At 43.0% G+C, this 24,370-nt stretch overlaps 1 protein-coding gene and 1 long non-coding RNA gene across 5 annotated transcripts in view; one reads left to right on the top strand and one right to left on the bottom strand.

Annotated features, from left to right (window-relative positions):
* Positions 1-23,897, bottom strand: part of WASL (WASP like actin nucleation promoting factor) — a 50,691-nt gene extending 26,794 nt beyond the window's left edge. Inside the window, exon 1 of one of the 3 annotated variants that reach the window (XM_090136926.1) lies at positions 23,352-23,897. In XM_090136926.1, coding sequence (XP_089993052.1) covers positions 23,352-23,468 — 117 coding nt within the window. In that variant the 5' untranslated portion in view covers positions 23,469-23,897. Of the gene's footprint in view, positions 1-18,362; positions 22,477-23,351 lie in introns of those variants that run through there. The other 2 variants (XM_031615139.2, XM_090136939.1) reach the window with 2 other exon arrangements.
* LOC149919449 (uncharacterized) lies at positions 350-10,938 on the top strand. 2 transcript variants are annotated; one of them, XR_016464983.1, is made up of 3 exons: positions 350-2,647; positions 3,446-3,655; positions 6,506-10,938. It is a non-coding gene; the product is annotated as an uncharacterized LOC149919449 (long non-coding RNA). The 2 variants fall into 2 exon arrangements; XR_016464982.1 differs by having other exon boundaries at positions 350-3,655; positions 6,506-6,589; positions 6,844-10,938.
* Positions 23,898-24,370: the final 473 nt, after the last annotated feature.

Genomic DNA, 24,370 nt, shown 5'->3' with positions numbered 1-24,370 from the left:
GGAGTGCCACTAAATCCTCAAAGTAATTAATACTGCGTTTTTTTTCTGAGTTTCAGCAAGCATCTGTTACTTAATACCCAAAGTTACTACTATATTTTTAGTAGAAAGACCCTGAAGCTGATATTACTGCTGTGATCAACACTTTCGGTGAGGACTCTGTCTTTTTTATATACCTACATATTTGGAAAAGGTGCACGGGACACAAGAAGTTAGCCTATCAACTGAATGCACACGAGAAGACTGTCAACCCTCCTTGGTTCCCTTTACTTATACCACAGCCAACACTCTGCAGGAAGACATGCCATTGATTCCAGAGAGCTGTCACATCCCAACAACTAATTAGCTCTGAAGCAGTAAGCTTGGTGGTGTCAGCTGTACACCGGTTGTCTTTGTGGCAGAGCTGGTCTCATCCCTGGACACGCTGCAGGATATGCGGCACCTGCATAAGGCTCGTGAAAGCACCCGCTGCCTGCAAAAGATGGCCACAACTAGTCACTGCACACCTGCAGAATGTGATCACACCAGCCACTGAGGGCTTCCAGCTGGGCAATAGCTATCAGTGCACTTTGATCAGCTTCTGGTATGAACACTTGCTGCAGCAGCCTGTCAAATTAATGACTCAGAGTAACTCAATGTGTCTTAAAAACTGTAAAGCAAGCCAACAGCCAGCGGCACATCAGATAACAAGACAGAACCATCACGCTAGGTAGTTCTTCAGAATCCCCTGTCGAGGTAACAATCTCCAAGTCTTCACGTACAGCTAACAACTGCTTGTGCTGCTCAAATCAAAGAACCACAGGGAAACTTCGGTTTGCCTGTGACCTCTGCAAGTCTTCCAGTCCAGCCTCCGGCTCACAGCAAGGGTAATTACAGAGCCTCAAGTTGTTCAAGGTCTTGTCCAGTTAAGCTTGAAGTTAATTATCTCTGGGGGAGCTTGTTCCAGCACTCAATCACTCCCATTTTAGTGCCTGAAAAAATGCAACTAACTATAATGTATTATTCTAATGATTCAGCACTGTTGTGTTACATGCTGACGGTACTATTGAAAACACTGATTTTCAGACTAAAGATTTTTCTAATAAAAGTGAAGACCCATATATAAAGAAGTAATTAAATCCCACGTGACAGATTTGTTTTTCTTAGCTCTCCTTCTCAGCTCCTGGAAGTATCTTGCAAATAAAACTGAAAGATAACCGTACTCTATAACGCAAGAATAAAACTGGCTGTGGTTTGTTTCCAAGCACAGTAACTTCTTGGAAAAGAGTGCTGGTGTGACGCATTTAGCTTCCTCATGAGGCTAGTCAAAAGACTTCCAGCTGGAGTCATAGTGCACACAACTTGCTACTTCAGGATTTCCCTGAGAAGTGCTATAGTGAACTTTGCAGACATAGCTACCCAATCCTATAAGAATAGAAATGTTTGAATTCCTCCCTCCCAATAAAATAGGTATCTGGAGAAGTCATCCTGATCAGTAACACTACTGGTAAGCAGGTACTGAAGCCAGCATTTTAAGACCTACTTTGGTGGCAATCCCTACTATACCTAAGCCAACGCACTGAAGCCTGACCAGGTAATGCCAGATGCTCCCATGTCACTCACTTCTTCTTTGATGCCGGATCAGTGAGGTAGTATTCAGTTTGCTTCTAGAGCACCTGTTTAAGGATAAAGATATGCTGCTCTTCTGTGCCCTTAACACAGTGGGAAGTGACAGGCTTCCTCAGATGGCAGTGTTCCAGCAAAGAAACGTGCTAAGTCAAGTACCACTTCAAAGTGGAAAATGCTTAGTGAGGTATAACTTCAGTCTTGACCACAGCAAGGTCAGGAAGCTTCACTACTGAGGAAATTGCTACTAGCCAAGTATTATTCAAGTCATGAAGAAGGAGGAGAAAACTCACTAAGAGTCATGAAAGAGAAAGAAGTAGAAGCCAGAATGCAGGGTAGCTAATTACAAGAAATCAGACTAATCTACAGAAAATTTGGCAATTAGATAGAGCTCAGTGGCTGACATTTCTTTCCCCAGGATACAAGTACTCTGCAGGAAAAAAATCAATCTGAAACATTGCTTGAAATCTTAGATTACCTCAAAAATGTAATGGTTAAGCGATTAACACATTTAAATGTCAACACCTTAATAAGCTCGTGTTATTCAAAGTGAACAAAACTGGAGTTACACACTGGTAATACCTTCATGTCAATCTGTAATTAGCTCATCTTTAGTGACAGAAATAGCTGGAGCTTCCAGAAGCATTATGCTCCACATGGCTCACGCATTATTTCGTCACTCTTAACACAAAATATAAACAACACCTGCTGCATGAAGTGGCTGCTGGAACCTCCTTCCTTCTCAGCAGAAGGCCCTTGGTGCCACACAGGACACAGTTCTGCTGGTACTCCTTGGCAGTTCCACTTCTTGTTTTAAGAGAAAATGTTGCTGTTTTCTTGGCACCGTGGATGTCCCCTGCCATATGAGATCAGTGTGTTCCCTTCGTGCCAGGAAGAGCTGATATCCCACTTCCAGGGTGAATGCACTCATCACTGAGTAATCCTACAGACAGCATGCTCCGCAAACTCCTCCAACTACTCTTTTAAATGAACTGAATGAGCCCCTCTATTAAGATGATCTCTAATTAGGCCACTTAGATGACATGTAAGTATGTAATTTCTACATTGTCAGTGGGAGAGGCATTTGCCACACATTGGACAAAAATACTTCCTGGCTCTTCCACAGAAACACTAAGAACTTGACCTCAGCTAAGTTCAGAAAGAAGCCTGCTGTGTTCATCAGCCCTGGACAGCATGCAATTCACTTCTCAAACATGTGGGACTACTAGGATGGTTTAGGTCCACTTCAGGCAGCACAAGATGTTGAGGCCTCTAAAATTTGGGGTTGTCTTTAATACTCACAACTGGCAGCTGCAACTTACTTCTGCAGTTTTTATAAACAGGATGATGGAACAAGTAAAACAGATGCAGTCTGACTACCTTTTTAGTCTATTCCTTAATAGCCGTAGGTCAGGCTACTTCAGGTTCCTGCACCTTACAGAATAACTGTGTGTGATATTGCCTTTACAGTCCACACACAGACTTCTCCGTAGATAAAAATACCTTTCAAGACCTCTACAATATTTTGACTAAGAAATTAAATTTTAGTAAAGTAGATTTATGCAACTCTAAGACTGACTTAGAATTTAAATCTTCGCGGCAGGTTGTCTCCTGAAGCTTCACAAATGCATTTTGCACTTGACAACATTCACTCACTGGGGATTTGGATACTACGTTCTGAGCAATCTGAGTAAAAAGGCAATCGTTTAAACTTTCAAAGCTATTAGAGCTCGTAAAAACACATTTAAAGAAATACTTATAAACTTATTTCTGAAGGCAATTGTTTATTGCCAGAAGTCAACTTCAGATGCTACAGACATGATTTTATACCCTTTTCCCATAGAAATAAATACAGAACTTCTGGAGTTTGCCGGCAGATCCTTCACTTGTAACACCTGGTCAGCCAATTACAGACAACTCAGTTCTCCGAGCATCTTCAAGCCCCCTGCATTTCCAGCACTTCCCAGATCCCCTGAGTTCAACCAGAGCCAGCCGGTGACTTCCCATACACTCACTGTCCAGCTGTGGGTTGCAGGAGACCAACACTCAAGCGGTGGGTAAGCAAAGTAGCATACAAAGCCAAAGAAAACAAAACAACAACAAAGATGCTTTTACCAGACACAATAAAGATACTTTTTATATCCTACAACATATGTTCAAGCAGCACAGGCAAGATTTCAGCCTTCCAGAGGCATGACATAACCACAACCACACCGCACAGGCTGGCCCATCTCAGCTGAGCAGCTGATGTACCAGATGACGTACAACCTGGAGTTTCCACTGCTGAGCCACCACAACACTGACACTTCCTGTTTGCTTGCACAGCCTTATTACTGGCTTACTCAGTTGTGGCCTGCATCTCAACTCCACTGAAGCCTTGGCCTGTCAGCAAGCAGCAGGCACTCAACAAAACAGTTATTTGTGTTCTGTTGTCAGAACTGTGCATTCAGTTATTTTCAGAACAAATGAAAGCATGCTGTATGCAGATCTTTCACCAATTGGTCCCTGTATTATTGCTCACTGCAGAAGGCAGACATTTACCTTTCAGCTTTGGTTCACTAGACAACCAAACAACAAGGCCATATATCAGTCAAAGTCCAGGGGAATTTTAAGATTAAGTGTTTAAGTCTACCTTTACATTTAAATTTAAGTCTACACTTTAAATTAACAAAGACTTCCAAGACTACAGTGATCCTTACACAAATAAAACGTTGCACAGATATGTACAAAGAATGTTTCATACTCCTGCATAGAAATTGCAAGTTGGCATTATAAGCTCAAGGCAAGAATCAAGAGTTTCAAGCAGTCTACAGCAGACAACTTAGCTCAAACCCATTTTGCCCTGTACTACAACCTATCCAGCTATGAAGTAAACCAGCTGCTCTAAGCTAACATTTTCTTCTCTGCTACCAGCTATTGCGCTCACGCACTCACATCCTCTTTCTTCAGCACTCACCAACAATTTCATTTCTAAATAATAACATTTTTCTAGATGATGCACACAGAGTTTCGTATTAATGCAGGCTCTCAGGAGATCCTCATACCTACTTAGAAAATATGTCAATGTCTTCAAGGAGAGTTCCAGCCTATTCATAAAAAGGAAAATAGGCAGCTTTAAAAAAATGTTAGATCTACTGAAGTTCTTTACAGACACACTCAATGGTACATGCATCATCCCTTCCATGAAGAGAGTCTTCAAAGCAACAGCTACATTGACTGAAGAACAGACGCAGAACATGCCTCAGGATCTCCTGAATTATCCTACCTCAGGAATGTTTACTTATGAGCCCTTGAAAATTTTCTTTAGCATCTACTAAATGTAATGTTCACGTTCAGATTTAAAAAAAGCTTTCTTTGCAGAGTAAGATTCAGGTGAACTCTCCTTATGACCTTCACAACTGAAGGCAGAACAAGTATCTGTTTGAGATACTTAGAGAACACAAAACAGTTTAAATTGTAAAATAAAGTCTCTTACATAAGAAAACCACTTAATGCTACATGGAACAAAGGACTCCCTTCAAAATACAAACAAATTTGAGAAAAGGCTATTAAAAGTAAAACCTCTTTGAATAATAGCCAGCAACTGGTCTTGCAACTGGGTATACACAACTGGAGTCCTGCCCCCTAAAACACACACAACCCACTTAATACAAGGGTATGTAGAGATGCAACTCCCATTTTCCCCATGCCACGAAAATATGTTTCAGTTTCACCTTCAGCAGTCCACATTTCAACAGAACAGTTATGAAAATACAAGTCAGATAAGGAAACTCAACTGTGTAACTGTGCATAAGATTTTTTTTTTTTTTTTTTTTTTACATCAATAATCATAGAATGGTTTGGGTTGGAAGAGGCGTTTAAGACCATCAAGTTCCAGCCCCTGCTATAGGCAGGGATACCTCCCTCTAGACCAGGCTGATCAAAGCCCACTCAAGCCTGGCCTCAAATGCTTCCAGGGAGGGGGCATCCACAACCTCACTGAGCAAGCTGTTCCAGTGTCTCACCACCCTCACATGTAAATAATTTCTTCCTAATATCTAGTCTATATCTACCCTCTTCCAGTTTTCAGCCATTTCCCCTCATGCTGTCACTAAGTCCCCTTATAAAAAGTCCCTTCCCAGCTTTCCCTGGGTGCTCCCTTCAGGTACTGGAAGGCTGCTATAAGGTCTCCTTGGAGCCTTCTCTTCTCCAGACTGAAGAGCCCCAGCTCTCTCAGCCTGTCCTTGCAGGGGAGGTGCTCAGCTCCCTGATCATCTTTGTGGTCCTCCTCTGGACCTGCTTCAACAGCTCTGTGTCCTTCCTGTGTTAATGGCTCCAGAACAGGACACAATACTCCAGGTCTCACAAGAGCAAAGAGGGACAGAATCACCTCCCTTGACCAGCTGGTCACACTTCTCTTGATGTAAAGAAGGATACAGTTGGCCTCCTCAGCTGCAAGCACAAGCTGCCAACTCATGTTGAATCTTTCATAAACCAATACTCCCAAACCCTTCTCCTCAGTGCTGCTCTCAAGCCATTCTCCACCTAACCTGTATCTGCAGGTGTGATTGCCTCAACCCACATGCAGGACTTTGCATTTGGCCTTGCTGAATTTCACGAGGTTGGCATGGGCCCCAATAGTAAAATTACTATAAAGACATTATTCCCACTTCAGAGTCTTCAAAAGAAGGCATGCTACTAGGAAGGAAAAAAGCATGAAGATTGAATGGTTGCAGGATGCCTAGCCAAATTTGAAGTTCCATCCAGGGATACAGTGCTAAAGTCTCTTCCACAGTAGAGGACGTGCCTAATTATGAAAGCATCCAATAAGTGTTTGGGAGACTGCTATTTTACTTTTAGTTTTGCCAATAGCCAGTAGTGTGACACTTGTCTTCATTTCTCCCTTGTGCTTCATTTTCCTCAGTTGTATTATGGAAGAGATGGTGACCTCCACCTTTGTAGGATGCACTGAGAACTACTGATGAAGAAAACAGCATTACGCCGCCAGGTAAAAATCCATTACAGTTTAATATTAGTAATGTGGAACTTCTCTCCACAGTCTGTGAATATCAATTACTTATTGAACATCAACTACTATCTGATAGGCTGTTCACTGTTTTAGAAAGTCTCAGATATGCTATAACCATGAAGATAAAGAAATGGAGATATCCTTTCACCATACAGGACAGCCTTGATTAAAATGACATTTATTACAGCTAACAGTTACAACTGTCATTACTTAAAAGGGTTTCTTCTTTGCAGGTTCAAAGCACTGCATTTGCCAAGGCACAGAAGAGCATAAAATTAGCTTGAATTGACTTGAATGAAAACAAATTCTAGTAGTTTGGAATTGGTCATCACAGTCTAGTCGTCTCATATGGCCAATTCTACACAAACCTCATCCTGAATGCAAATCATCTATTTCCACCTATTTCTAGTCAGTCGCCTGATAGCAGCAGTTTCAAAAACTGAGCAGACTAATTCCAATACAGCTCTTCAACGCAAGTAATCATTTTCTCCATACACCCAGGTTCTTCCTCTTAAGAAAGAGGGCTACATGAAAAGTACAGGGATATTTTAGTTTGGATTTGGGCATTACTATTAATACCTCTTAGAAACTGCATTAAGAGCTTAACCTCAGCCATCTGCTATAGTATGGGCTCTGCAGCCGAAGATTTTCTTTGCAATTCTCACAACGAGTATTATAAACCCTAAATTTCTACCATGTAAGAAAGGCCCCCCTCCACAACTTGTACTTCTGCTAAGGGTTCCCTTTGGACCATCTAAATGGATAGTATAAAGGTAACAGTTGAGTGTAGTTTATTGATTGAAAAAACGTAGGGAAAGATAAACTGCTGACCTTGCAATATTCAATTTTCAAGGCAGGGGAGAAATGGATGAAAGTGACCTCTGCCAAGTCAGGACTTCAAAAAAACAGTTACAAATAGAAACCTGCTGACCATGGAGTTGACAATTTCCTTTCTAAACTTACTACCTACCATCCAAAAATAAATGCACAGATGACTGTTGAATGGGAAAGCTCCTTCTCAGAAGCTTCAATTCTTCCTCTGTCCAGATCCCAAGAGTATTCCTCTGGGTGCCAGATGTACTTCTCACGAGCCTGCTCTGCTCTGCTTGGCAAAACCAGAACAGCAAAGCAGTAAAGAATCTCATCATTTACAACTAATGAGATATGCTTATTCATACAATAAAAACTTTGTAGAAAGGGCAGCAGAATGGATTTCTTCTCTGAACTCAACAATTCTCCTTCAAGGAAATCCACCAATTCCCAGTTTAAATCCATAGGACAGGGTCAGCAGTACAACTTCACACAGAGCAGCTATACTTAGCAATTATAGACAGAATTCAGGAATAGAGACAGTGATATTGTGATTTTTATTCTTAGGTACTCATGTTTGACTGGGCCAGAAGAGCAACTCCACGTAAATTTTCCCTCCAGTACTGTTGCTTCCCCATTCTTAAGTATAACTTGTAAATGTTGTTCAGTAGCAGTAACATACTAAGTCACATATTAGAACTACATACCTGCCTGAATTAACAGATAATCCAAACAATTTTACTCTACCTAAAATGTCAGGTAAGTAGCGCTGCATGTTGCATGAGAAGCAAAGCTTGCAAGAATGACAATCAGTATTAGATTAGATCAATACAAGAGTTTATGGATTCTAAAGTCACCAACATAATTTACATTAAAACAGTAGTTTAAGACATTTTGAAAAATTTTGGGGTAGAAAATCTGTTTTGAAGAACATTTAAAAAAAAAAAAACATTAATAGTACTGAAACTGACCATTATCCTTCTTAGTGAGCATTCTCTGAATTAATGAAATACAGCCAGTTGGAAAAAAAAGAATGTTTATTGAAAAAGATCTTAACACAGCTTTGCTTTTGATCTAATGAAAACGAAATACTGAGACAACCAGTCTGTATAGCACTGGTAGGCCAGTCAGCCAGTATCACCAATGCAATCAAGCACCAGATTGGAAGTGCTACATACTTCAGTTTCTGAACTATTTTTTCCACAAGTCTTTCCGCCTGTTCTGGGACCACTGACAATAAGGTGAAGCTGCACAACATCACTGGCTCTTGCTGCCTCAAACAACTGGCAGCAGCTTTTCTGTCAGGTCAAACATTTGCTACTTTTCTGAAAGCTTCCATTTATGTAATAACTTACAGTGCTTTTATGATAAAGACAGCGTAGTGCAATGATATGGCTGCTAACAATAAAAATGCTAATTAATAAAGGTTGTAACCAATAAACAGAAGAAAAAGGTTACTAATGACAGTGACTTTTTTCAAGAAGTATAACACATTTTGAAATGCAATAATCCTTCATTATGGCACTGATACAACTTAAGATCCAGTGACTAAAAGCAGCTCCCCGTGCCAGAGCTAACACTGGATTGCCAGTTTTTGCATTAATATTCCTTTCCTTCATGTTCAGCTAACTACATCAGTGGCTCTCAGTACTTGAACAGTCTCAATCTGTTAGCACAGAAACAGAATGCTCTTGATATTTATGAAAAATCAGCCTCAGGAATACACAGTTTTGAGAATATCATATAATCAACTTGTTTTAAGATAGAGCTCAAAAATGGGAGCCTACCCAAAATATTTGGTATAGGCATAGAAATAGGATCTCTCTTCCAGTTTGCTAGAAGAAATAATTACAAGAGTGGTTCCTACATGGTATCAGTGCATTAAGAAGTTGCTAGAGGTTCAGTATTACAAACTGCAGATTATGTTTGTCAGAAACACTGTAGTAAAAACACTGATCTTCCTATAAAAAGCTGGCAATGGGACTATGCCAGTAAAAGGCCTAGAGTTTAACAAAATTTGAGAGGGAAAAACCCTCCTTTCTTGCTAGACCAAATTCTACTCCTGGACAGATGGACTACTGATAGAAGATGAAGCAGATTCACAACAATGAACTGGAGCCAAGTTCACTAATAAATGTGTCCTGTAGAACAGCTTTGTTAACCAAAGGTGCATCCTTCAGAAGGCTTCTGCCACCCACAGTGAGACATACAATTTTAACACAGAACTTCAGAGCTCTACAGGGCTGATCTGGAACACAGACTGCTACCTCTGCTGATCCCACGCACAAGCCTCTGCTCTGCAACAGACATTCCAGACCTCTGAAGAATTCCAGAGTCAGTGACATGTCAGCTACTTCACTTTTGGACCAGAATACTCAAGCAGTGCACACACCATGCTGCACTTCAACAAAGCATTCAATGTATCTGACGTGAGAAACAGCCTTGATGACACACAGCAGGCAATTTCATTTATGGCTTGTCTGTTTATTAGGTTCAAGCCAACTACAGAACACCTTTTGCTATTTCAGACCTGCATCTGTGTTTGCCTGTATGTGGTGACCATGGAGAAGTTATTTCTAGTGAGATGCAACAATGGTGTTGTACCAATACCTGCACATCTAATTTCTACAGCAATTACTGCAGCCAGAATTGACATGCGAGTCAGCACTGTAACATAAAGACAAAAAGCATTCAGCTTCTAAATGATGGGTTATTACCTCCCTTCCAATCTGAAGTAAAGACGGCCTGCTGCTGCAGAACTGCCTGTACAGCACCAAGCATCACCAGGGTGCTGGCACCCGCCAGCAGCGACATAACAGCAGGCACTGGGTTGGGGATGGGGGAGGGAAGTGAGGGGAGAGAAGGAAAAAGCAATCACAGGAATCACAGGACAGTGGAGCAAAAATTACCAGCTTCAAGTGTTTAGGTGCTTCAGCTTTAACGTTATCTAACATCAGACCTAGTGGATATAAAAGCCATACACACATTCACAACCCCGTCAGAACCAAAAGATTAAGGTGGAACACAAAAACAGACAGCATGCAATCGTTTAGCTGTCATTAATGATGCTACTTCCTTCTTTAGCACGGTCTCTGGATCTAAAATAAAGAATAAGTTGAGTTCCAGAAAACTGCAGGAACTCTTTAAAATGCAACCAAAATGGAGATTTCAAGAGACCTCAGCACAGATCTCCAGAGTCTTTGAAGACACATGGAACTTTACTCTTGAATTATTTATAACCATACATATCAGAAAATCATGGAATGGATTAGGTTGGAGGGGACCTTAAAGATCACTTTGTTCCAACCTCCCTGCCATAAAAAGAGCTGCCAACCACTACATCAGGCTGCCCAGGATCCCATCCAACCTGGCCTGAAATGCCTCCAAAGATGGGCACACAAAACTTCCCTGGGCAGCCTGTTCCAGTCTCACCATGCTTCGAGAAAAAAATTTCTTCCTAACATCTAAGTCTCCCCTCCTTCAATTTAAAGCCCTTCCCCTAGTGCTATCAGACTGTGTAAAAAGTTAGTCTGCCTTTTGCTTATAAGCTTCTCTCAAGTACTGGAAGGCCACAATGAGGTCCCCCAGAGCCTTCTCTTCTCTAAGCTGAAAAGCCCAAATCCCTCAATCTATCCTAACAGGAGCAGTGCTCCAGCCCTCTGATCATTTATGTGACCCTCTTCTGAACCTGTTACAACTGCTCTGCATCCCTTCTGTACTAGGAGCCCATGGCTTGGACACAGTACTCATAAGGGCAGAGCAGAGGGGAACAATCACCTTTCTCACCCTGCTGGCCACCCCTCCTCTGATGCAGCCCAGCATACTCTTGACCTTCCAGATTTCAAAACACACTGATGGCTCACATCCAGCTTTTCATTCACCAGGACCTACAAGTCCTTCTCTGCAGGGCTGCTTGTAAGTTCTTCTCCCATCCTGTACTCATACTTGGCATTGCCCTGATCCTTCTGTTGTGTCAACAGCAAACTTTCTGAGGGTACGCTCAATCCCACTGTCTACATCATTGACACAGTGTTGAAGAGCACCAGTCTCAAGACAGATCCCTGAGGGACACAACTCATGATCAGCCTCTAACAGGACATACAGCTGATGACAACAACGCTTTTGCTATGACCATCCAAGTACAACCTTCAAATTCATATCTGTCCAATTTACAGATAAGGATGCGGCATGGGACCACTTCAAAGGCCTTGCACAAATCAAGGCAGACAACATCATTTGTCCTTCCTTTGTTCACTGATGTTGTCGCTCCACCATAGGCCACCAGACTGGTCAGGCACAACCTGCCCTTGGTGAAGCTGTGTTGGTTGTCTCTGATCACCTCCTCATCTTGCATGTGCCTAAGCATCTTTTCCAGTAGGATCCGCCCCATGATGTTCCCAGGCACGGATGTGAGGCTCACCAACCTGTACTTCCCTGACTGAACATGAAGATGAAGGTAAAGAACTTATTAAGCATTTCCATTTCTGGCGAGACCAGTTCTCCCTTTTCATTTATTAGAGGGGGTATACTCTCCTTTGCCTATCTCTTCTGTCCACCATATCTTGAGAATCCCTTCTTGTTTTTCACATCCCTCCCCAAATTCAATTCTATCTGTACCTTGGCTTTCCTGAGTCCAATCCTGTACACAGCATCTCTATGTTCTTCCCAGGAAACCCACCCCCAGTTCCACTGCTTATACTTACCCTTTTTTTTCCCCTATCTGATCAGCCATGCTGATTTGCTGTCTCATCTGCCTGATTTCTTATTCTAGGAGATGGAGAACATTTACTCTCAGAAAGGCATCTTTAAAGTGCTGCCAGCCATGTTCTGTTCCACTGTCTCTAAGGACAGTTTTCCACAAGGGTCTTGTCAACAACTCCTTAAACAGCCTGAAGTTTGCTTTCCTGAAGTTCAGGGTCCTGACTCCACTCTTTGCCAGGCCTGTGTTCCTCAAGATCACAAACTCAAGCACGACACGGTGCCAAGTCCAGGCTGCCACTTTTACAATCTCTTCAGCTTTGGTGAGCACCAAGTCCAGTAATGTTTCAACTGTGATGGGTCTGTCCAATACCCAAACCAGGAATTTGTTACCAATTGACTTAAAGAGTCTCCTGAACTGCTTGCATCTCACCATTTTGTTTTCCTAGCAGATATCTGGGTGGTTGAAACCCTGCATCAGGATGAAGGCCTGCGAGCGTTGTGGTTTCGTTTCTCCAGCTGTTGGTTTAGAGGTACTTCAACTGTTTTTTCAGATGCATTACTTTATTGGAGAAGTCCTCCAAAAAACCTCTGGAAGAAATCTGAGGTTTCTCTCCACTGCTTCCTAGAATGACAGTGAAACTCATCTGTTTCTCAGCAGTACAGTACACCCCCTTCTTCCCCGAAAAGAAATTTTTGGAAATTTGTTTTCTTGATAAGCCTGTGCTCTGTAATCAAGAAGTACAGTAAGTGAAATGCAGCAGCCCTTAAGGTCATCCCTGCTGTACCTAATGTAGTCTACAGAACAGCTACAAGTTAGACAGATCTTGTTACAAGAAGCAAAATATTTTTTTTTCCTCCCTGAAATCAGAGAACAGGATCAGGAGCCTTATGAGCTTGTGTTCACAGTATGTCAGATGCACTTGATAGTCTAGTTACTGCGGTCGGTTGCTACATGCAAAGGCAAGCTTTCACCTGCTGGAAACTTCCAGCCACCTGCATTTTCTCATGTTTCTAAAAGCAGTTTCAGAGAGCAAAGAGAAGATTGAATTTTGTTGCTTACAGTATTCTGACTCGATGTCAAAGCAGGACAGTTACAAGAGCAGCAGAGCTGGCCGTTACAATATAATGCAAACAGAAGTGCTAGAACTGACATGACATTAAATTCTCTTGATCACCACTGCTTTTGCCTCCTGGTAGCTTCTGGAGTTTGCACCAACAAGGATCAGAGATACTTTCTGGACTTGATGGCAGATGGTAAAGCAGAATTCACCTCTGTACAGATGAACTCCCACTACTCCCAGCACAACACAAACTGGGTACGGATTGCTCTATACGTACCACCTATTAGAAACTGTGTTTACACCACCATTCTTTCCTAAAACCATGCTCATTAATTTGGGTGAGCACTAGCTAGCATTACCTAAATCTATGCCAGGAAGCATGCCAACAAACTAAACACAACAGACAATCACAGGACAGTGCCTGAGTTTATGTTACTGCCCTACTTAGGTTTTGTTAGCATCAATAAAAGCAGCACGGCTGACTGATAGACCAGAGGTGAGGAAAAGGACAGGATGCATTTTCCTTGCACAAAGCTTCTATGTATCCTGTATGGATATCTCACTTTTGAGCTTGCCAGTTCTGGCTCCCAGGGACAGAAAAGTATGGACCACATACCATACACATGGCCAGTGTGAGGGATGCACCCTGTGGTTACGCTGGGTCAAGTCTGAGGCCACAGCCAGAACATCTGTTCAATAGTCAAACCTAACCTGAATGCTATAAATAGAGGGCAGAGGAACAGACCAGATATATTGTCTACAGGCAGCAGAGGGCACAGATATTCCAATAATCTGTTAAGGAGATGTCTCAATGAAGAATTAAAGCACTGAGATATCTCCTAAATGACATAAAAAGATGAAGTGAAAGCCATGATATAAGAGCTCCATAACTTAGGGAAACATTCAGCACGGAACTCATCAAACAACTGAAATGCATCTAGGCATCTTGAACTAAAGCAAGAAGGGCAGGATCTTTGCAGTTAGAAGCTGCAAGTCTCTCAAGTATGTAAATACTGGCACCTAAACATAACAAATCTCTCAACTTTTTTTTTTTTTTTTTTTAAGGACAGATGGTTTGTTGAATCACTCCTGAGTTCTAGAGATTAAAAGCTACAAGCACTTTCAGTTGAGATGACACTTTAAAACCTTAATCAGTTTTAAATTTAAAGTTTCAGCTACCCAAACTGAAAACGACTTACAGTGCAGCACAATCAACTTCTTTATGAAAGATACAAATGACAATGACATTGTGCAGCCAAAAAATACTGGTTGATAAAAAGCTGCATAAAATTAAGCATCAAACCTGTAAATTTTTAGTAACCTGGCAGTTAACTGTTTCAAAAAAAATATTTAACAGCTACTAATCATCCTGTGTACCTAGTTATACAAGTTTTATACCTTAGATGCTTATAACTAAAGTCAAACAAAGAAAAACCAACTCTACATTTAATTTATTAGAAACTACAGCTTCTTTCTTTGCAGACACATGCAGAAGCCCTTGGCTGCAGCACTGCACAGAACACACTACCACAGGATGTTCATCGTTTTCCTCTCTCTTGTCTGAGAACCACAAAAATCAAATACAGTTTTACAGAGACGAGTATATTTGGATGTCTTTGTGTATATTTGAAGTCATAAGCCAAATGATGTTTCTGTTTGCTTTGGCTGACTGAGGGGGAGTAAGAGAGAAAAATGTCTACTTACAAAGAATGACCACATCTTAGCTGTGCTCAGAGAGAGCTGTCACATGCTAGAGGAGCAGGAAATAACTGAGAGTCCACTCAGAGCAGCACTAAGCAATTCTGTGGTTTCAAATCTGAGCCTGTAGAGTTGCTGAAGCCGTATCTTCCAGCATTCAGTCCTAATACAGCAGCGTCCAAACTGGAGAGCTTGGCCCTCCCTGGAGAAACAGCAGTGGAGGGTGGGGTAGTACAAGCCTGAGGAATATCACACTTAGGTTTTGCTTTTCCATCTCTCACCCAAAAGTTCTCTTTTCTACAGTAATGCTAACAATGACAGCAACAAAAAATAGGAGGAAAAATGTCTAATGGGCATATCTCAGGCTGAAGTGCATTGTACACAAGCAGCAGAGAACAGCTGGTTAGCATCGACTGTCTCCTCTCCCCATGCAACACTCTGCTGAGCTAGGAGAATACAAACTGTGTCCAGCTCAGCACTGGGCATGGCTTGGGCTACATGCCAGATGAGACAACCAGTTCATCAGCAAGAACAAAGCAGTTGTGCAATAAAGAACAGAGTGATAAGGGAGTGGAAGGAAGAACAGTGAGGAAGAGACACTCTCCTTTTTATCGGGTTGCCTTTGTGCACATTCTAGATGCAGGGGCTGGAGGGAGAAAGGGGTACTCTCACAAAGCAGCTGAGGTACCAAGGGAAAAGAGGAAACGAGGAGGAAATCTTCCTGCTGGTACAGAAGGGCAGAAATCTTGTTAAAGAAAAGAATGTTGTAATTAGGGAATGGAAGGAGACCCTGATGCAAACATACCAAATTCAGGGGACAAAGGTCACAGCACAAGACATTGAAGCAAACCAGCAGAACAGAGCTTACAAGAGCAACAGTCACCACATCGATGTCCCAGGTATCATTAACAACTTCACAATTATCTGCTATATAAAAATCTTAACAGACTTCAATTTCCTCCACAGAAAAACATACTCTAAGAAGGCCATTCGTAGTACGTGTTACAACAGAAGTAGTCTTAAGTTATAAAACATTTTACACTTTTCTTTATCCCTTAGAAACATACTAATACAAAAATTAGTACTCTGTTCTTTTATTATCCATGTATCACATATGGGTAAATAAATCTCTTGGCAGTGACTTCAAGATCTTACTATTTAGGGACGAATTCCCATATTCAGATATTCTTGCTAGACAGAAAGATAAGTATTAGGTTTCGTTACTTAATATTCAGAATATGTCATTTAGGAATCCACATTTTAATTTAATCTTTCTTGTAAATACTCCCAATTGTCTTGGGTAACTTTGGGAAAGCCATCATCAATGACATTAGAAGCAAATGTATTTTTGAAATGTTTGCAAACTCAGAGGCAACAGTTATCCTTCCACAGCTAAGAGTTCAGATAATGAAAAACAGTTTCCTTAGCTATTTGAAGAGCAGAAAACTGTATTTTCTTTCAGTAGATAGGTGTTACTCATACTTCAGGCACAGTACCCTCAGCATATAAAACATGCTTAATGAGCACAAATAGGCTCCTGTATGACTATACTGCTCTTATGCTGCACAGTGGCTAATTAAAAAAGGGGAGAAAAAGGCAAAATAACACATTCACTTTGAAGGGAAATGAGATGAACGCAGGGGAATTCTGAATTACACATAAAGTTCTGAAGGGGAAAATAGTGTGTGAAATCTTACAGAAATGAAAACGCTTATGACCTTGATTAGCAAGCCTCAGTGTAATCTTTCAGCTTTAAACTAGACACAATGGAGAACTGGAAAACCCATTAACACTTTCTCAGAAAAGTTAAAAAGAAAAAAAGCTGCTAGTAGTAAGGATTTTAAAAATAGCTGATTAAACATTAGACAGAAAACTACTTCACCAACATGTGGATGCACGTATGAAAGCAAGTGCCTAAGGTGAGCTGAAATCTGCAGATCTGTCAGCATGTCATGGAGTTCTGCAGCACCTGTTTCTTTGCCAGCAACCATCTTCTCCTCTGAAAATTAAGTCTACATGAACTGAGTAATTTGTAAGAAGTTTTGTTAAGAATATATAGTTATGGCAGAAGTTCAACTTTGGAATTCTAATCTGAGATCCCTAAAGTGTCATGCACTGCATAAACATGAAGAGGTATCAGAAATTACATACCTTTAACTCAAAGGTAGATGAAAGTACCAACTGAATTTGAAGAATTAAGAAAGGGAGCAGTTCTCTGTAAAAACATCTCCACAACTGTCTGCATTACATCTTTCTCCACTTGGCCCTTCTTCTCCTGTCATACAAAGATCACAGCCCACTTGAGAGTCTTAGAATGTTGCTGGGAAAGTTCAGGAAGGTAACTGCATGGCTACTTCCCCATTTTCTTGGTTATCCAGGCATAAACAACACTGGAAGCCACAGAATTTGGTGTGGCAGCATACCCACAATAATATTGAGAAACAAAACCATCTCTACAGCATCTGACAGTGTTCCCGTTTAAAACCACCCATGAAGATACACTTCAAATTCCCCTAAATCCACTTTGTATGATTTACTGTTATAAGGAAAAAGTGGTCAACCAAGAAAATTCCTCCGTGCACAAGCAACACAATGCTAACCGTTCTTAAGGAAATCCTACCCTAACCAACTAATAAGCACTCTGTCTAGTGCTCATGGCACATTTCTGCTACTTCCTTTATATTATCTAGGTATTAGGTCATGAAATCACGAGTGCTCTGCACTATACCAAGTTTTATTTCTGTACTGCAAAGACTCCTCAAGAGACAAGTCTAGGAAACATGCTCTCTAGAAGAGAGGACAGGATAAATCTTACCATACTCCTTTAAATGAATTGCAAACATTCTCACATAAAACATGAAAAAGCTCATCCAAACTATCACCGCTGCAGGCAGCTCTGCCTATAGATCAACATAAAAATCAAGCCCTTTTTCCTTCTGATTACTGAACCATACAAGGTTTCGCAGTGACAATCATTCATCAGATGCAAACCACTTCAGCACCTCAGTGCTGAGCTACCAGTGGCTGCTGCCATGTGCAGCTGCTGCCTACCAGCATAACAGTGGCAAACAAACTCTTAATTCCTGCAGTCTGAGGAAACACCGACAGCCAAGCAATAAAGGTCATGAGAAGGCCTACAAAAAAAACAAAAAAACAGGGAATTACCAGAACTCCACTAAAAGAAGTTTGAGATCTCAAGTCCAAACAGCCTCCAGGAATACTTATTCAATCCTGACAAGAGATTTTTTTAGAAGGATCTTATACACTCTGTCTATGACAAATCCAGCTTATGTTAAACTCCTGAAAATTCCAGAAGAAAGAGTCCCAGAGGAAACACTCTAAAAGGAGAAGATTCAAATCAATATTTATGACCAGATAAAGCAGAGAAATCACAAATTCATCATTCCAGGAGCAACAAAGTAGTCTTCCAATTTACATATTTGCATGAAATAATAAATTCAGTCTTATCTTCTAAGAGCTACCTCATCCTCAGGTGTTCTCCTAAACAAGCAGTATTTGGCCATCTTGGTGGAAATCTTGTAGTCAAAACATCTTATGAATGTTCATCCAAATTCTTCCACCTGATTCTTAGCTGCAAAGTGCAGCTAAGTTACAACACAACTGCTTGTGACTACAAATTGCTCCCATCCTGTTATGCCTGGGTCCTACAGGATTCCAGAGCACATTATCAGCAGCATGCCTGGTATCTGTGACCAGCTGAGTAATCATGGAGACTTCTGGTACTCAACTACCTGTAAAAGGTAAAAGAGAAAAGTAGTTCAGAAGAGAATGCAAGAGTTCTGAAGCCTTAATGGATTGAGGTACTTATTCCAGTCAAATCTTACTAGATTTCCTCCTTTATGCTTACAAACACAACACTTCCTAACAAAGTAGGACTCACCTTGCACATCAAGACACCTAATATTTGGTGTCTAGCATGAGTTAACAGACATTTATAGTGCCTACAGCCAAACAGACAAATTCAGATCATAACTGTAAATTATTTTCTTGAGTTTAGGTAAGAGCCAGTGATAGCCCCTGACAACTGTGGAACTCAAACACTGGAATTTCTCTTATCCTGAACTAAATCGTACATTTTATGAACTGGTTCTTTCTCTCAAATACATCCAGACATAAGACACAACATCTTGTACAGTATTCAAGTATAGTCTCAAAACATTTCTCAGCCATGAGTAAATTATTTGTTTACTACATAGTTCACTATCCTTGTTTAATAGCAGGCTGTGAGGAAAATAAGATTGAGAAACACTTAATGATAAACACCTCTGCTGTAGATACAAAGAGGCAGTTTGAGGACACTGACTTGCTTTGAAAAGTCCCACTTTTGTAGGCCCAAATTTGGTTCAGAGGGAACAGTCAAAAAACTGTGCAGTTCTCTCTAGAAGGTTAGCCCTGACATGCTGCTTAGGGATATGACTACAGTGGATACTAATGAGGCATCTGAAGAAGTTGCATGGTTTTTGATAGAATAGGACCGACACACAGAAATTCAGGCTCAACTCAACACCCTTGTGTTTCACAGGACCCTACTCTTTACCCTCGTATTCTCCTTTACCCCCTGTATTCTCCTTCAGCATCTCACTTAAGACCAGATGCAAACATGAAGTAATCAGCACATCTAAACAGATGACTAACTTCCTCCCATCTCTTCAAGAAATAACTCCTTTTCAAACTACAGCTTCAGCTTTTCTGCTACCCTCACAGATGCGCAGCCTGCAGCATAAACTCAAAGTGACAGAACCCCAATACTTCCCTGCCACATGACTGTAGTCTGCTGTCAAGTCTTAGTTCATACTATCATAAGCACAAGTAATCTTACAAGTCCCTTCTTGGAGAAATCTAATTCTTATCAATCAAGAACTAAAACTTCCATTTACGTTTTAATTGTTTTATCTGAAGCATTACTGAAACTTGTCCTTTGGCTCTGACATACAATCTCATTCTGGTCACATGCATTTTAAAAGCAGCCAAAATAGTTCTCTTGGTTTACTGCTGTGTCACTTCACTTTTTGCATTCTTTACCAGTTCCTGTTTACCACATTAACTACAGAAAGATCTTAGCAATTAGCTATCCCTAGCCTTGCTCTCTTATCCGAGCGTTCAGTCCCACTCCTAAGCAGTGTAAGATATCCAGACTCCATCAACTGCTTCCAGTGTTATCAACTACACAATTGTCATGTGTTTATTTCTTTCCTGAGGTCTCTAACAAGCATAAAACTGTTTCTGCAGGAAAACTAATTCTACATCAGCGATGTTACTAATCGCTATTAATCATACAAATTAATGAAGTGTCGTCTTTATTAGAAAGAATTGGACACCTGCTATTTTATCCTTAAACCCATTCCTTAGGTCAAGACTAAAGCAAATTCAGCAAAATCATACAAACTTGACATAACTAGTAAAATATTTTGGTAATATATACAAGAATCTCATAGCTCAGATTAGGATAAGTTTACATAGATTTATTTTTACATTATGATACAAATAAAATAAAGAACTACTTTAGGGAGTAAATTTCACACATGACAGATAACAAACATCACGTGCCTAAATGAAAATTAGTCAAATGCTTTTCATGTACCCATGCAACACTGAAAGTCCTGGCTGGCTACCTGCTTGACACCTACTGTATGCAGTTCTACATTTGGCTTAGTGTTTAAACTAAATTAGCTACAGCTTTAACTATAAATCAGCAGTTTGTTTTAGCCCCTTTAGGCTTTCAAAGATACTGCATCTGCTTACCAATTCAGACAAGCATTTTATATCTCAGCAAATTAAAAAAAAAAAAAAAAAAAAAAGCCAATATCAGTAACCTTTACATGGATTTGTCTACTAAACAATGAGATTTCCAATGTACCAGTAGTCTTCCATATAAGGATATCAGCCACACCAACATAAACTCAATTATGGCTCTTCACCCACTTCTATCACATCTATCAGTCATAATGGCTTAAGATGTCATTGAAATTATGTCAATACTGAATTTCATAGGTTGTGAACACTCAATCAGTATGATTAATTCCATTGCTTTTCCACAGGATAAAATCTGAGTAGTGCAATCTCAATGTAGCTGCCTGGTAACCAGTCCAAGACAACCAACGGCAGGTCTGTTGAAGTAGATCAGGTCCAGAGAGCCACATGCTTTCTTGCCCAAGACCCTCAGGCCTGTTTACAGCACTGTGCCCTCCACAAGAGCACCACAAGTTATTGCTATCAAAAGAGTATCTAGGATCATAGTCTCATGTCTCAGCTGCTCCTCTGACACTCATTGCCTCAGTCACATAAACATAAGGTTATATAAAACATAACCTGAAGTGGTACCGGCATGGCAGAAACATCACACACAGCATCAAGCCCACACACCACCTGCAGCAGTCTGGGAACACAGCTGGACCAGCCTGCGTGAAAGCAAACTTGTAGCACTCTAAGAAACTCACAGGATTTTTCCTCCCCTACCATTTATTAAGTTTTGCTAATGAATAATTCAAGCATGGATTTTAAGAGATCAAATATCATGCATATTACAGCAAGAGGGCACTCATCTCCACAACATGCTAACACTGAGTTACAGTCAAGCCAGAAGGTCAACAATGCCAGGAGTGCACTTAGGCTCTGATCTGACATTCTGGATTCAAACTGGATAGCAGAGGTGGTGACCATCCCCAGGTGCTCATTTCACTCTTCTGATAGAGGCTGCCACCCTTGCGACAGAGATGCTAGATTTGCTCATGAATCAGTTTCCAAACTGCCACCTTTTTGGCTCAGCCCAAAAGTCTGGTTTATCTCTGGAACTTCTGGACTCGAGCCCTCAGGGATATGGTAGAGATGAACTAAAATGTGAGCCTATGCTTAACCTGGAGACTACACAAGGCAGGGGTCAAAAGGGAAGTGGCTGGGACAAATGGGAAAGCTTTAACTGGAATGGCATCCAAAATTCAGTGAAAACCTTAAGAATACATAAATTCAAGAAAAACATGAAGCGAGTCACATCTATAAAGCTATCAAACTGCCACAAACCACGTCACCCAGATACCATGCAGGTATTTGTCTCTGAAGTCTGCCTTAAGTGGTATTTACGCAGAAAAGTTGAGAATGTGAGTAGGTGAGTGTTAGAGCTGAGCATAACGTGTTCCCCTTGACAAGAAAATCTGACTTGCAGAAAAACAAACTCACACAATTTCATGTGCTTTTTTAATTTAGAGTTTTACTACTTTTTTTTTTTTTTGGCAAAGGAATCAAACACATGAAACGCGTGCCTGAAAAATAGCTTGATTACAGATTTCTTACAGTTTTATTACTCTACAAAAAGTCTCCTCTTGACGTGTTTCATGATCACATCTTTTGACCCATTGCAGTGTAATTACTATGACAGCATCCAATTTAACTCACCCAACGTCAACATCGCCTACTTCCTGCTCAGTTACTGCATCTCCTGCTTTCCTGCAGGAGTCGGTTTTATCAACAACACCATCTCAAAGTCCGGAGTTATGTAGAAGCATTGCAGCTGCTTTGCTATCCTACTTCAAGGCACAAGCTCATACTCATGACAAACCCTCACTGCATGACAGCAGGACATCAGGCACCTCGAATTAGTAACCCAGCACTGCAGACAAAGCATCGGAAGACACTCAGGTGACAGTTCTGAATGGCTTCAAGTGGCCATTTAAAGAAAAAAAGAAGTGCAGCATTTATTTAAAAACACAGAAAAGAAAGTTTAAGATAAGCTGCACTTCTCCTAAAACACGGAGCTAACTTTTAAAGGCAGTTTCTGTCGCTGTTTTTAAAACACAGATGAGTACAACTCTACACTGAAATGCAAGAGGGTATTCTAAGAATGCAGAACTCGGCGACATACTTGGGGAACGCGTTCACCAGAAGCTTTTTCTCCTTAAATTGCCGTGCTGCCTTATTTTGGAGCCTAGAGCTGGAGGCGCAGCACCTGAGCACACGGACCTGCCCTCCGGGCCAAGTACGGAGCAGGGCAGGCCGGACGCGGACACGGGCCTTCCACCGCCCCGCAGCGCCGCTTCGTCGTGCCGCAGGTGCACGCGGGGCCGCGTAGAGCCCCCAGCCCCCCCGGCCAGCTCCCCGCGGAGCTCAGCCCCTCACGGCACCCGCAGCCCCGGCCCAAGCGGCTCGGATCCCCGGAGAGGCGAGGCCGGGCCAAGGGTTCGTGCGGGCGGTCCCGCCGCCATTCATTGCGTCCCCCTGCGCTCCGGGCAGCGGCCGGGCACCGCCGCCAAGCCCCCTCCGGGCAGCGAGCCGGGCCGGGCGAACTTCCGGGCGAGAGCCGCGTTACGGGGCAGGGAGGGAGCGGGGCAGGGAGGGAGGAGAGCGGCGCCCGGCCGCGGCCCTCCGCCGTCCTCACGCGGCCCCGGCCCTCCGCGCGCGGGGTGGGAAGGACCGGGGCCGGGCAGCGCCGCCGCCCCTCGGCTCGGCACGGCACTCACCACGCATTTCTTGCCGAGGAAGCTGAAGAGGCTCTCGTTCTCCTGCGGGGTGAGCAGCAGCGAGCCCACGTTGGTGACCCGCCGCGGCTGCGGGGGCTGCTGCGGGGCGCCGCTCATGGCCGGGCCGGCACGGCGCTGCCCTGCGACCGTTGGAGCCCGCGGCCCCCTACTCCTCCTCCTCCTCCTCCTCCGCTGCGGCCTCGCTCACAGCAGCCGCATCGCGGAGCCTCCCTCTCGGGGCCGGGGAAGGAGGGAGGCGGAGGGGTAGGGGGGCTCGGAGAGCGGCCCGCGGAGGGGACGCCGGGCAGGAGGCAGCCCCGGCGCCGCAGCCGATGGCGCCCGCCCCTCCGAGCGGCACTAAACTTCCAACTTCGGCCCGGCTCCGGCGGCCGCACAATCCAACATGGCAGCGGGGGCGGGCGAGACCACAGCGCGCGGCAGCCAGAGGGGAGGCCGTGAGAGAGAGAGAGAGAGAGAGAGAGAGGGAGCGCGCCGCCGCCGCGACCATGCGCCGTGCGGGCCGCCGCCGCCTTCCGCTCCCGCCCCTCGCCGCCCCGCCAGCTGGCGCGGAGCGTTCCGCCCAGCCCTGCCCTCAGTACCTGCCCGGCCGGCCCGGCGGCTGCCGCGGGGCGGGGAGTGCGGCGGGCGGAGGAGGAAGGAGCCGGGAATGAGGAAGGGGCGCAGAGGGATGCGGTGCTCCAGAGGCTGCGGGGGCGGCCGGCCGGGCCCCTCGCCGACCGCAAAGTTCTCAGCCCCGGGTCTGAAAGCACGAACGGGGCTGGGGTGCGTTCGCTTGGGGAGTGAGGAGGTCTGTGCTAAGAGCCGTCGGCAAACGCCATTTGTGTTACGTGAAGTTCGACGGCGCGGCGGGCGGCCCGGCTCCGTGCAACGCGGCACCTCGGGAGCTGAGCTCCTGTCCAGTTTTGAGTCAAGCGTGGTTTAACTTGTAACTTAAAAACCTTTGTGACCTTTTGTCATTGGAAGGGGAATGTCTCCTCGTGGTTCCCCATGCGAATTAT

Source organism: Phasianus colchicus, chromosome 1 (genome assembly GCF_987193195.1).
Source record: "Phasianus colchicus chromosome 1, bPhaCol1.hap1.1, whole genome shotgun sequence".
NCBI classification, from domain to species: domain Eukaryota; kingdom Metazoa; phylum Chordata; class Aves; order Galliformes; family Phasianidae; genus Phasianus; species Phasianus colchicus.
Note: the sequence above shows the minus strand (reverse complement) of the source record. Positions and strands in the feature narration are given on the sequence as shown.